This window comes from Hevea brasiliensis, chromosome 3 (assembly GCF_030052815.1).
Source record: "Hevea brasiliensis isolate MT/VB/25A 57/8 chromosome 3, ASM3005281v1, whole genome shotgun sequence".
In the NCBI taxonomy this organism is placed as follows: domain Eukaryota; kingdom Viridiplantae; phylum Streptophyta; class Magnoliopsida; order Malpighiales; family Euphorbiaceae; genus Hevea; species Hevea brasiliensis.
This window is the reverse complement of record NC_079495.1, coordinates 100,012,867-100,025,577: the sequence shown is the minus strand read 5'-3', so window position 1 is coordinate 100,025,577 and position 12,711 is coordinate 100,012,867. Positions and strand designations below refer to the sequence as shown.

At 32.4% G+C, this 12,711-nt stretch overlaps 1 protein-coding gene and 1 pseudogene across 2 annotated transcripts; both read left to right on the top strand.

Moving 5' to 3' along the window:
* The first annotated feature begins 1,122 nt into the window (after positions 1-1,122).
* LOC110662770 (nudix hydrolase 15, mitochondrial-like) lies at positions 1,123-7,086 on the top strand (annotated as a pseudogene).
* Positions 7,087-8,222: 1,136 nt separating this feature from the next.
* On the top strand, positions 8,223-12,485 carry LOC110662760 (ammonium transporter 2). 2 transcript variants are annotated; one of them, XM_021821863.2, is made up of 5 exons: positions 8,223-8,347; positions 8,606-9,376; positions 9,480-9,765; positions 9,852-9,955; positions 11,949-12,485. In XM_021821863.2, the coding sequence occupies exons 2-5, from the start codon at positions 8,744-8,746 to the stop codon at positions 12,363-12,365; spliced, it is 1,440 nt and encodes a 479-aa protein (XP_021677555.2). In that variant the 5' UTR covers positions 8,223-8,347; positions 8,606-8,743; the 3' UTR covers positions 12,366-12,485. The 2 variants fall into 2 exon arrangements, with proteins under 2 accessions (XP_021677555.2, XP_021677556.2); XM_021821864.2 differs by lacking the exon at positions 8,223-8,347 and having other exon boundaries at positions 8,458-9,376.
* The last annotated feature ends 226 nt before the right edge of the window (positions 12,486-12,711 follow it).

Sequence of the window (12,711 nt, the reverse complement as noted above, 5' to 3'; positions counted from 1 at the left end):
AATACTAAAAAATACATAAAATATTTTTAAGGAAAACATAAGTGGATAAATTATTATTACATTCCGTCCCTCTCATTTCAAAATTTTTTTAAATTTTTGTACAAAGATTAAAGAAATGATTAAATAACCCTATTTAAAAAAAAAAAAAAACTAATAACTGACTAATACTCTTATAATATCCTTAGAATATAAAAAGATGATAATGAAGAGATAAATGCATTGAAAATAATAATAAATAAGAGTAAAATAAAAAAAATTAATAACTTTTTAATTTTTTAAACTGACAAATAAAGTGGGAAAAAATTTTCTAAAGCATCACTTCTAATAAGACTCCTTAAGAAATAGAAATTGTGTTTAGTAGAAAGTTAAAAAATTATGAATTAAATGTTACCTTTATAAGTTTTAACTTTTAAAGAAAGTAATAAATTCTATTAACTTAGGTCCTCTAAGTTAATATTTAACTTTCTAAGAATATATAATAAATATTAATAAGATGAAAAGTTAATTTATTCTTTTTTTAAATATACAAACAACATTAATGAATATTAAAAGTTATAAGAATAATAATTACCACTTATTAACTTTGTACCAAATACTCCCTGCTCCCTAAGTTAAACGTACCTAATAAATACTCATTTAAAAACTAAATTTTGTCCAAAATAATTGTTGTTTTAAAAAAATTAAAAAATATTAATTTTTTTTTTAATTTTACCTTACATCTATTAAAAAAATAATTATTTTTATAATTTTTTAAAATTTATCATATTATCTTTATCTCTCTTAATTAGATGATACAAAGAGATTAATTTAGTTAAGTTAAAGAATATTTTATTATAATTTAGATTATTTTATTATTTTATTAATTATTATATCCGACAGTTAAAAATGGACGGAAAGCTATAGCATTCACCATACATTGCCGCACGATATTCCTGAACACCATACACTTATCTAGATACATGAATTACTTTCCATCAATTACGGCCACCAATTCATTGCAATAATATGCAAGTTGGCATTAAGAATTGGGCAAAATACATCCACCATTAATTAAGACTCTCGCCTGTAGACCAATTAAATGTGCTCCATATACATGTAAAAGTGTCTAACAGTCTCTCAACAATGCATGCAAATGACTCGCCAAGATCCAACCATGACGTGGCTCTGACTCCTACTGTGCATGGAAACAGACATGTTTTGCTTCACAGAATATGTTTATGGCAGTTCAACTCTCCAAAATCTGACCAAGCAGCTCCAGTTTTTCAACTCAATCGGTGTCATACAAGTAGAAAAACAGTTTGTTGAAGCTATAGGATCAAAGCTTGAGGACATGATCTCTGTATCAGCAGAAGAAGATGATCAATTATCCTGCTTGAATTTGAGGAAGAGGAGAGCAACTGTCTTGATTGTCTTTGAGGGATATGAAGGCTATCTGGAGTTATTCTTACTAAGAGATCTATGAAGTTATCTTCTCATCCAGGTAATAAATAATGAATTTTTACATATTTATGCTTAAAACTCACTAATTTTTTAATTAATCTGAATTAATTTCAATTACTTCCTTATTTCAGGCATGAATTTTGGTAATTCGTAGAACTTTGTAACTTTTTAGATTTTATTATTTGCGGTAAGAAGCTGAGGATGTAGGTTTACCTAGTGGAAAGACAAAAGAGGTGTTAGTGTATGTGCGCGGTAACCAATATATTAGTTGCAAGTGTGATCACTTAATTACATGTATATATATTTTGTTATTAATAAAAACTATTTTATCTTTAATGTTTATGTTAATTTTAATGAATATTAACTAATAAAGATAAAGTTCATAGGATTTTTATGCATAGTAATGGAAATTATAATTTTGTTATGATTACGAGACTTCAATTGCATTATAGCATTGTTCCGAAGGAAGCAGCAGTTGATATAGCTGTTAAGACTAGTACATGTTGCATTCTTTTTTTATCAAAGGAAGCAGCAGTTGTTATTAAGCTAAAGTTTAACTACTGTGTAGGTACTTGTGCTGACAAGTTCACTGAACTGACCCACACAAGGATTTCATATGAAAATTTATCTGTGTCTATGGAAAGACTCGTGTGACCGTCTTAGACTAGAGATACCAAGTTATCTTATATAGAAAAAAAATTGTGTTTTGATATTACTCACATGTCATTTTATATAAAGATAATGAATATGACAGCTGTTGAATATAATATGAATTATATAGCGATATTTAATTTTCAACATAGAATTTATCACTCTAGGCAATTAGGGAAAATTTTTTAATTATTCTTAGCTAGTATAGATTATTAAATCCTTGTACAAGGTAAAATAAGATTAAAAATCTTATTTAATTAATCAATCACATTAGAAGAATAGAAATAATTTATACATAGCAGATACATTTAATGTATCAATGTATAAATCGAAATATTATACTCAACTCAACTCAACTCAACTAAGCCTTTATCCCAAAAATTTGGGGTCTGCTATATGGATTCACTTTCTCCACTCTAAACGATTTTGGGTAAAATCCTCAGAAATGTGTAATGCTTCTAGGTTATGTTGTACTGCTCTCCTCCAAGTTAATTTAGGTCTACCCCTTTTTTTCTTTCTATCCTCTAACCTAATGTGCTCTACTTGTCTAACTGGAGCCTCCGTATGTCTACGCTTCACATGACCAACCTACCTCAATCTCCCTTCTCTCAACTTATCTTCAATTGGCACCACTCCTACATTTTCTTTAATACTCTCATTACGGACTTTATCTAATCTAGTATGGCCACTCATCTACCTTAACATTCTCATCTCTGCAACTCTTATCTTAGATGCATATGACTCTTTCAGTGCCCAACACTCACTACCATATAACATAGCCAGTCGTATGGCTGTACGGTAAAATTTTTCTTTCAACTTATTGGGAATCTTATGATCACATAAAACTCCCGTGGCACGTCTCCACTTCAACCATCCGGCTTTAATCCTATGACAAACATCCTCCTCATATCCCCCATCTACTTGAAGGACTGAGCCTAGATATTTAAAGTGATTACTTTGGGACAGTACCACTCCATTCAAACTAACTCCTTCCCTATCACCAGTTTGACCTTCACTGAACTTGCAATGCATGTATTCTGTCTTCGTTCTACTTAACTTAAAACTCTTTGACTCTAGAGTATTTCTCCAAAGCTCTAGCTTTCTATTGACTCATTCTCATGTCTCATCTATCAGAACAATATCATCCGCAAACATCATGCACCAAGGAATACTCTCTTGTATATGTTCCGTCAATTCATCTAAAACTAATGTAAAAAGGTAAGGGCTTATGGCTGATCCTTGGTGTAATTCAATTAAGATCGAAAAATCTCTTGTGTCCCCTCCCACTGTGCGCACAATAGTAGTTGCTCCTTCATACATATCTTTCAACACTTGTATGTATCTAATAGATACCCTCTTTTGTTCTAACACATTCCATAAGACATCTCTTGGAACACTATCATAAGCCTTCTCCAAATCAATAAAAATCATGTGTAGATCTTTCTTCACATCTCTATATTTCTCCATCAAACTTCTAATGAGAAAGATCGCTTCCATAGTTGAACGACCGGGCATGAAACCAAATTGAATGAGAGAGATAGAAGTATCATGACGTAGTCGATGCTCCATAACTCTCTCCCACAACTTCATAGTATGACTCATGAGTTTAATTCCCCTATAGTTTGAGCAACTCTGTATGTCTCCCTTATTTTTAAAAATAGGTACTAAGATACTCCTCCTCCATTCATCAGGCATTTTCTTTGAGTTTAGAATCTTATTAAATAATTTAGTTAACCATGCCACTCCCGTATCTCCCAAACACTTCTACACTTTAATTGGTATTTCATTGGGTCCACAGGCTTTACCCACTTTCATTCTTTTAAGTGCTTCCTTTACTTCTAAAGATCTAATCCTTCTAGTATAATTCACATTCTTTTCTATTGTTCTATATCTATATTCACACTATTACCATTTTAACTATTATTAAAGAGATCATTAAAATAATTTCTCCATCTTTCTTTAATGTCCTCATCTTTCACCAACACTTTTCCTTCTTTATCCTTAATGCACCTAACTTGATTGAGATCTTGACATTTCCTTTCTCTCCTCCTTGCTAATCTATAAATATCTTTCTCTCCTTCTTTAGTTTCAAGTTTCTCATATAACTTTTCAAAGGCCTGTGCTCTTGCTTGACTAACTGTCTTTTTTGCCTCTTTCTTTACTATCTTGTACTGTTCATATGCCTCATTATTATCACATTTAGGTAATTTCTTATACCATTCTCTTTTTCTCTTCACTGTCTTTTGTACTTCCTTATTCCACCACCATCTCTCTTTTGAGGGTGGTCCATGTCCTTTAGACTCTCCAAGTACTTTTCTAGCTACTTCTCTAATCTTTGATGCCATCTGTATCAATATATCATTGGCCTCCATATCCAGCTTCCATACTTCGAACTCGAGAAGCTCATTTTTGAACTTCACTTACTTTACTCCTTTGAACTCCCACCACTTTGTTCGAGCTACACTATTTCTTCTGACCTTACTTGAATTGTTCCTAAACTTGACATCCAAGACCATTAACCAATGTTGACTTGTTAAAGCCTCTCCTGGAATGACCTTGCAATCCTTGCATAGAGCTCTATTTGTCTTCCTGGTTAAGAGGAAGTCGATTTGACTTCTATGTTGCCCACTTTTGAAAGTCACTAAATATGACTCTCTTTTTATCAAGTAGGTATTTGCTAGTATTAGGTCGTATGCTATAGCAAAATCCAGGATGCTTTTTCCCTCCTCGTTTTGACTTCCAAAATCAAAACCTCCATGGACATTCTCATAACCTTGTCTATCACTTCCTACATGTCCATTCAAATCTCCACCAATGAAAACATTCTCTTCATTCGGTATGCTTTGCATTAAATCATCCATATCTTCCCAAAACCTTTGTTTACTCTCACTGTCTAGTCCTATTTGTGGGGCATAAGCACTAACTATATTTATTGTTTCTCCTTCTAGTACTAGCTTTACTAGTATAATTCTATCTTCTACTCTTTTCACAGCGATTACTGCGTCTTTCAATGTCTTGTCTATGATTATGTCCACTCCGTTCTTATTTCTCTCCTTTTCGGTAAACCACAGTTTGTACTCTGAATTACCTACTTCCTTACTTTTCTCTCCTACCCATTTAGTCCCCTGAATGCAAGCAATATTCACCCTTCTCCTTGTCAAGGTATCCACAAGCTCCATTAATTTTCCTGTAAGTGATCCAACATTCCAAGTACCAACCCTGATCCTCCTCCTAACCTGCTCCTTCTTAATTGGTCTCCTTCTATGATATCTTCTATTGTTTTCTATGTCTATCTTGTGTTCTGTTCCACTATCTGTTCTACTATCTGTCCTATGGACTAACTTCTTTACCCACACCCGTCCATGATGTGGGAACCCTTGCTCACTTAACACCACACCCGGGCGCTGGCATGGCGCGTCGCTTTCGGTGAACGCCCTATACCCTTGCATATTTCTCACTACACCCGGACTCCGATGTAGCGCATCGTTAGTAGAGGATGCATCAACGTTTATATCATTTGAATCCATATCATAAGGTGTGACGAAATTTTTACGCTGGTTGTCACCTACAGCAACCCTCCTCCTTTATCCGGGCTTGGGACTGGCTAAGCGCAAACTACTTAGGCGGAGTTATAAATCGAAATATTATAATGAAGGGTATTAATTATACTGACATATTGATCATAGAAAGGTTAGTCAAACTACTTTGACAAGTTCTAATATTTGGGTGGTTATCACACATTGTTAGATGTTAATAATGATCTATAAATATATCTAATCAATTATGAGTAGATGATAAAATTAAAGTATTAATTTTATTAATTATAACTAATCAAGTTCTAATATTGTGAATGAGAAATTAAATTAGATTATCAAGTTAAATTTAATTAAAATAAAATGAAATAATTAAGTGTAAACATAATTTAAAGATTTAAGAATTGTAGAAATTAATTATGTGATTTTTAATTCCTGTAGAGTTAATTTATAACTAATAATTTTAAAAGGTTAAATTATTAATTATTAAAAGTTGCTCCTATAAAAGGAGTTTATCTTCCATTTTTTATAAGTGAGCTTTATTTTCCTCTTGAGCTAGCACTCAAAATAAAATTCTCAAATTTTCTAAAAGAGTCTTAGAGAATTTCTTCACAATCATTTTGTGTGTTTACTAATAGAGGCCGGACATCTAGATGGCTAGTGGTTTACTACAACCCGATTTGATGGTTAGCAAATTTCCAAAGTAATTTGAGATAATTTGCTTGAGAATTAATTTTAATTACCAACATTTCATCTTTAATTAAAGTAGATCAATTTGGGTTTAATTTTTTGCTCAATTTGTTGTGCAATTAATATTTGCTAACAAGAGGGAGATGCAGATGATTCTGCAACGGTATTAAGAAATGCCATGGAAGAGATTGGCTTGGATCCTCATCTCGTTCAAGTTGGTGCAAAATTAGAGCCATTTATTTCCCAGGTACAGTTAAACCTTTTGAACCTGAAACCATCTAATGATCATGAACTTAATTATGATCACCAACTAAGGGTTGTACCTGTGTTAGGTCTACTTGCCAGGGTAGAAGATTTCAAGCCTATACTAAATACTGATGAAGTTGATGCTATTTTTGACGTCCCACTAGAGATGTTCCTCAAGGTCGTCAATGTGTACCCAGTTAATCCAGTATTTAAATTAATGCAGGAGGTTAGGAGTTGAAACCATACTTACATGCTCGTTGTTCTTGTTACGCAGGAAGAAAATTATCGATGTGAAGAGAAGGAATGGATGGAGTGGAAATATGTTCTCCATCTATTTGATTTTACATCAGAGCAAGAGGTTTTCCAGATATGGGGCTTGACAGCAAGCATTCTTATTCGAGCAGCCTCAATAATCTACCAGAGGTCTCCTTGTTTCAAACAACATCTTCCTGACTTTCAGCAACTGCAGAAAGCTGTGAATTATGCAACATGACAGATTATAGTAATGCTTATAGTAAATTTCTAACTAGACCCGGTCCATCGTATACTAAGACACCACATGTATAGTGGAATCTACGCGTAAGCATTATAGTAATACTTGTGATAGTGTTATTAAAGACTTTTGGGTATGATGGTTTTATGCATCGATCAGTTGGCAGATGCAGCCAATTCATTTAAAGTTCTTTTAGAAGTAAATAGATCCTGCAATTAAACATCCTTTTCATTGCATTGCAATTAGAAGATACTGATTTAAGAGTTGCAGCAATCGTAAAGTTCTTAAGGTTCTTTACTTTATCTGAGGTCCAAAAATCCTGATTATCTCAAAATAGAAACAGTCCAGTTTAAAATGAAAATGAAACCAATAATCCCGTTTGATCTGATTTTTAATTGGTAAATTTATAAAAAAGGAAATTGTAATAATTTAAGGGTTATATCTATTTAAAAAAAATTATTTATTTAAAGCAGTCAATTACATTTATTTAAGGAAATTATTTAGTTAAGGTAATTAAATTAATGAAAAATTATTTATTTAAAGGTATCGAAGGCAATTAAATTGCATTTATTTAAAAAAATTGTTTATTTTTATTCAGGCAATTAGATTTATAAAAATTTTTAATAAATACCATTAATTTCCTTAAATAAAATTTATATAAAAAAAAAAGACAAACTGATCAAAACAGAAATCAAATTTGGGTCAGAACTTCCTCTCTTATCGGTTCCTCCTAATCATAAATCGAAACTATTGATTAATCAGCTGGTGGAAAGGGCTAATCAGTGATAAATCACCCAAAATGCACGGATTTGTACTGTCCAATTGATTAATTGGTCCGACTCCTTTGAACTTCTACCTCATCTTCCCTCGGACAATTGCGTAACAAGCATGACCCCTTCCTGAAGTGTGGGCTTCTTCTTTTTTTGTCCTACATACCCCTTTGCAAGAAAAGTCAACTTCGAACAACCAAGGCTATACCCCGCCGCAAGGTTATTACATTTGTCAAATATTCACCTACCTGTCTACACTTGACTTGAACATTCTCCACGTGTTCCACCCACGCGTTGACCGACCTCGCCTTTGCCATTTCATCGCAGCCTCCTCACCGCGGAGACTGCCTGATATCCGACCATTGTAATTTCATGTAGATAATGCTATATTGAATAACAATCTAATTAATATATATATAAAAAGTGAGTCTGCCCATAAAAGATGGATTCACCATTGATGATTTAACTTTTGATACACTGTATCCCGAGTTCGAATTCTATACTGTTGTTAGAATTTTTAACGAGTGGGTGATGTATAAGTCTTATCATTAAATTCCTTGCGATATGTATATAAGCTCTTCTTAGTCTTAGATGGAGATACCTCATATATAACCATCCATCTTTATCTCTCTCTTTTTTTTTAATTAATAATTATATTTATGTACAAATTTCATTTGATATAATATCAATTAATTTTTACCTAAAGAGAACTTAAAAATAAGTGCAATTTTGCCATTTCGTTAATATATAATTAATTAACTTAATTAGTGCACGTTTCGTAGGTGGTCAGAGAAATTTCTAAAGGAAAGAGCAGCCGAAATGACGAAATTTCTTCACATTGCTCCCCATATATATGAGAAGTATTTGCAGCCCAAACGCTAAAGAGAAGAACTTTGTATTAGAAGAGCCGGAGGCAATTAATGAACATCTCAAACGCCTACTCAGAGGTGACTCCAGCAGTCCCTTCATGGCTAAACAAAGGGGACAACGCATGGCAAATGACAGCATCGACTCTCGTAGCCATCCAGAGCATGCCAGGGCTTGTCATCCTCTACGCGAGCATCGTCAAGAAAAAATGGGCTGTCAACTCTGCCTTCATGGCCCTTTACGCCTTCGCTGCCGTCCTAATTTGCTGGGTGCTGTTGTGCTACCGGATGGCCTTTGGGGATGAGCTCCTTCCTTTCTGGGGTAAGGGTGCTCCTGCTCTAGGCCAAAAGTATCTCGTTGCCCGAGCTAAAGTCCCTGAAAGTACCCATGTAAGTGATGGAAAATCTAAGACTGTTGAGCCTTACTACGCCATGGCCACGCTCGTCTACTTTCAATTCACTTTTGCTGCTATTACGCTTATTCTACTTGCGGGTTCTGTTCTTGGCCGCATGAACATTAAAGCTTGGATGGCTTTTGTGCCTTTATGGCTTATATTCTCTTATACTGTTGGTGCTTTTAGTCTCTGGGGTGGCGGCTTTCTATATCAATGGGGTGCAATCGATTACTCCGGTGGCTTTGTTATTCACCTCTCCTCAGGAATTTCAGGGCTAACCGCAGCTTATTGGGTACGTGCTATAGAATTCCTGAGATTCAACTCATTGATGATTCTTTACATATTTCTATTTTTCAAGCAAAATCAATGTTAAATTTCCGATACAAATGACGCAGGTTGGGCCAAGGCTAAAAAGCGATAGGGAGAGATTTCCCCCAAATAACGTGTTGCTGATGCTTGCGGGTGCTGGGTTGCTATGGATGGGGTGGTCGGGCTTCAATGGTGGCGCACCATATGCAGCCAATATCGATGCTTCGATTGCGGTACTAAACACCAACATAAGTGCAGCTACAAGCTTGCTAGTGTGGACGACTCTAGATGTTATTTTCTTTGGTAAACCATCGGTGATAGGAGCTGTTCAGGGCATGATGACTGGTCTAGCTTGCATTACCCCAGGAGCAGGTAAGTGTCGAAAGGTGTTATGAAATTTCTGGCAATTGAAATTAATGGATTTTAATTAATTGATGGAGTTATTGACATTGACGCAGGGCTGGTTCAATCGTGGGCGGCTATCATATTCGGATTTCTTTCTGGAAGCATTCCGTGGGTGTCTATGATGGTGCTTCACAAGAAGTCTACGCTGCTACAGCAGGTACTTTTGTTCTTTTTCAAAAATTAATTATTGGTTTTTCTAATGGTGTAATTAAGGCAATAATTAAGAAATAATTTTAAATTTTATTGATTTTTATTATAATAAGATTTTATCAAAAATTAATGATTAATCTTTTTATAGCATTAGGATCCATTGAATTAACAATCGCTAGTCTTTTTCCAAGAAATTAAATGCATCACACGACAAACTATTCCACTTCAACTAACGTATGCAAACATTGAATCGTTGTACCTACGCAAAAGAAGAGTCTCATAAATATTAGTTAATTTTCAACCATAGAAAAGCTAGATAATGATAAAGAAGAAGAAGCCATTCAATAAAATCACACATCTTATATGATAAGTTGTTCAGAATTTTCAGCAAGAGTAGCCACAAAGTAAGACTAGATATAGACCATATTTACTTAATCATAGAAAAAAAAAAAGACACTAATCTGATCTAGTTTAATAATTAAAGACATACGAGCCTGTATTTCCTAAATCCCTTAAAATAAAAAAGAAAAACATTATACATTAGTCTATGTAAGAAAAGAATATGTTAAGATTCTATTTATTTTATGAAATTTTTTTTCTGTATTTTTAGTGTTTGGGTATTTAAAAAAATAATTTCATAGAAAATATTTTTCTTGATGAAATGAAAAATTAATCATTTTAAAAAAAATTGATTTATTTTTTTTATTTTAATAATCTTATTAAACTATGAAAATATTTATTATATGATATAAATATATATTATTATTTTAATATTATAATAAAAAATATTATTTTAAAAAATAATTTTTATAAAAAATATTATTTTAAAAAATAATTTTTATAAAAAATATTATTTTAAAAAATAATTTTTATAAAAAATATTTTTTATATATAAATTATTTTTCATGAAAAAAAGACTTGGTTGGAATAAAAGATATCAGTCATCTTAAAATGATAAGGTTTTGACCAAGAATGAAAAGTTTTGTTTTTTAATTACAATAAATACCCGGATATAGACTTTTCTCCCTTAATTAAGTTGGTGAAAGATGACTTCATCGGAAGGGAACCACCAGTCTCCTATATAGACCAAAATGATCTCTTTTCAAACAAGGAATTTACTAGTGTTTTGCCCTTTGTACCACCACTTTGTTTTTGACCATTAAATCAAAATCTTCATTCTAATCTTATCTCCAATCTAACATTCTTCTTGCATCAAACTTTTTTAAGAACAGAAGATTTGCCACTCTTCAAGAATCAAGATTGATTTCACTTTTTTTTTATATTTTCAAGAATTTAAAAAATGTACTTTTAATAAACTTTAAATCTCTCAACATGTACATATATGAGTCCAATTTATATATCCTTAACACTAAGTTTTCTTTAAAATATAATGACTTTTTGTTAATATATTATCTATATATCTATCCATAATTTCAGAATACAAAATTGCAAATAGTAAAATTTCTCAGGATCTTTCCACTCAAAACAATTAACACAAATTAAAATCTCAAGAGAAATTTCTTAATTTTTCCATTTGTTAGAGGATTGAAGTCAAGGATGAGGGCTGATATAATATAAATTATTCTACAAACCGTTAAACATTTTGAAAATAATAGAAAATACAAAAACATCTCATTAAAAAAAAAAAGAAATTGATGGCATATTTCAACCCATTAGTCCTCACCCCAATTCAACAAAAAAAATCTTTTTTTATTATATTATGTTGTATTTATAAACAATTCCCATTAAAAATAAAGTGATTGATCATTCTTAAATTCATTATTTATTTTATTAAAAATTAATTTCTATATATTAAAAACATTAAAGAAATTCTTATATTTTACTTATCTACTTATTCGTGTTATCAAGAACATAATATATATTTTTTAATATGGATAAGATATTAAATTTACTAATTTTGATTTTTTTAAAAAAAGAAAATGTCCATTATAGAGCTTTTTAGTTAGTGGTACTCATTACTGTTGATTGTATGGCAATAGGTGGATGACACTTTAGGAGTGTTTCACACCCACGCGGTGGCCGGCCTATTGGGTGGCCTCCTCACCGGCCTCCTAGCAGAGCCAGATCTTTGCGAACTAGTTCTGCCAAAGAAAACAAGAGGTGCATTTTACGGTGGAAATGGTGGGGTGCAATTCTTGAAGCAAATGGCTGCAGCCTCCTTTGTTATAGCATGGAACATAGCGTCCACAACAATAATTCTTCTAGCTATAAGGTTGTTCATACCGTTGAGAATGCCCGAAGAACAACTTGTGATCGGAGACGATGCTGTTCATGGAGAGGAAGCTTATGCCCTTTGGGGTGACGGCGAAAAATATGACCCAACTAACCATCATGGACAGGATATTGCCCCTTCACCATATGGTATTGGTGCTCGAGGCGTTACCATTAACTTGTGAGATACGGCTTTGTGTTTGTTTTATACAAAATATTAATGTCTATAAATTTTTGTAAAAGTTGGATCATGAGGGTATTAATTTAATTTTGCAAGAAAAAAAAAGGGGGAAATTTGATGTTTATATTGCTCCAAATTTAGATGTTTCTAAAGGGGGGGAAAAAGAGAAAATTATTCAATAATTATATCGCATGTGTATAGTAGCTTTCTCCTGATCATATTTAATTTTATACCTTAATTTGTTAGTAAAAATCTAATTAATTTAAAATTAATGTGAATAAATATATACTTGTCTTATTTATTTTAAAATATTTAATTAATAAATAACAATTCATCTTTAAAAAAATATT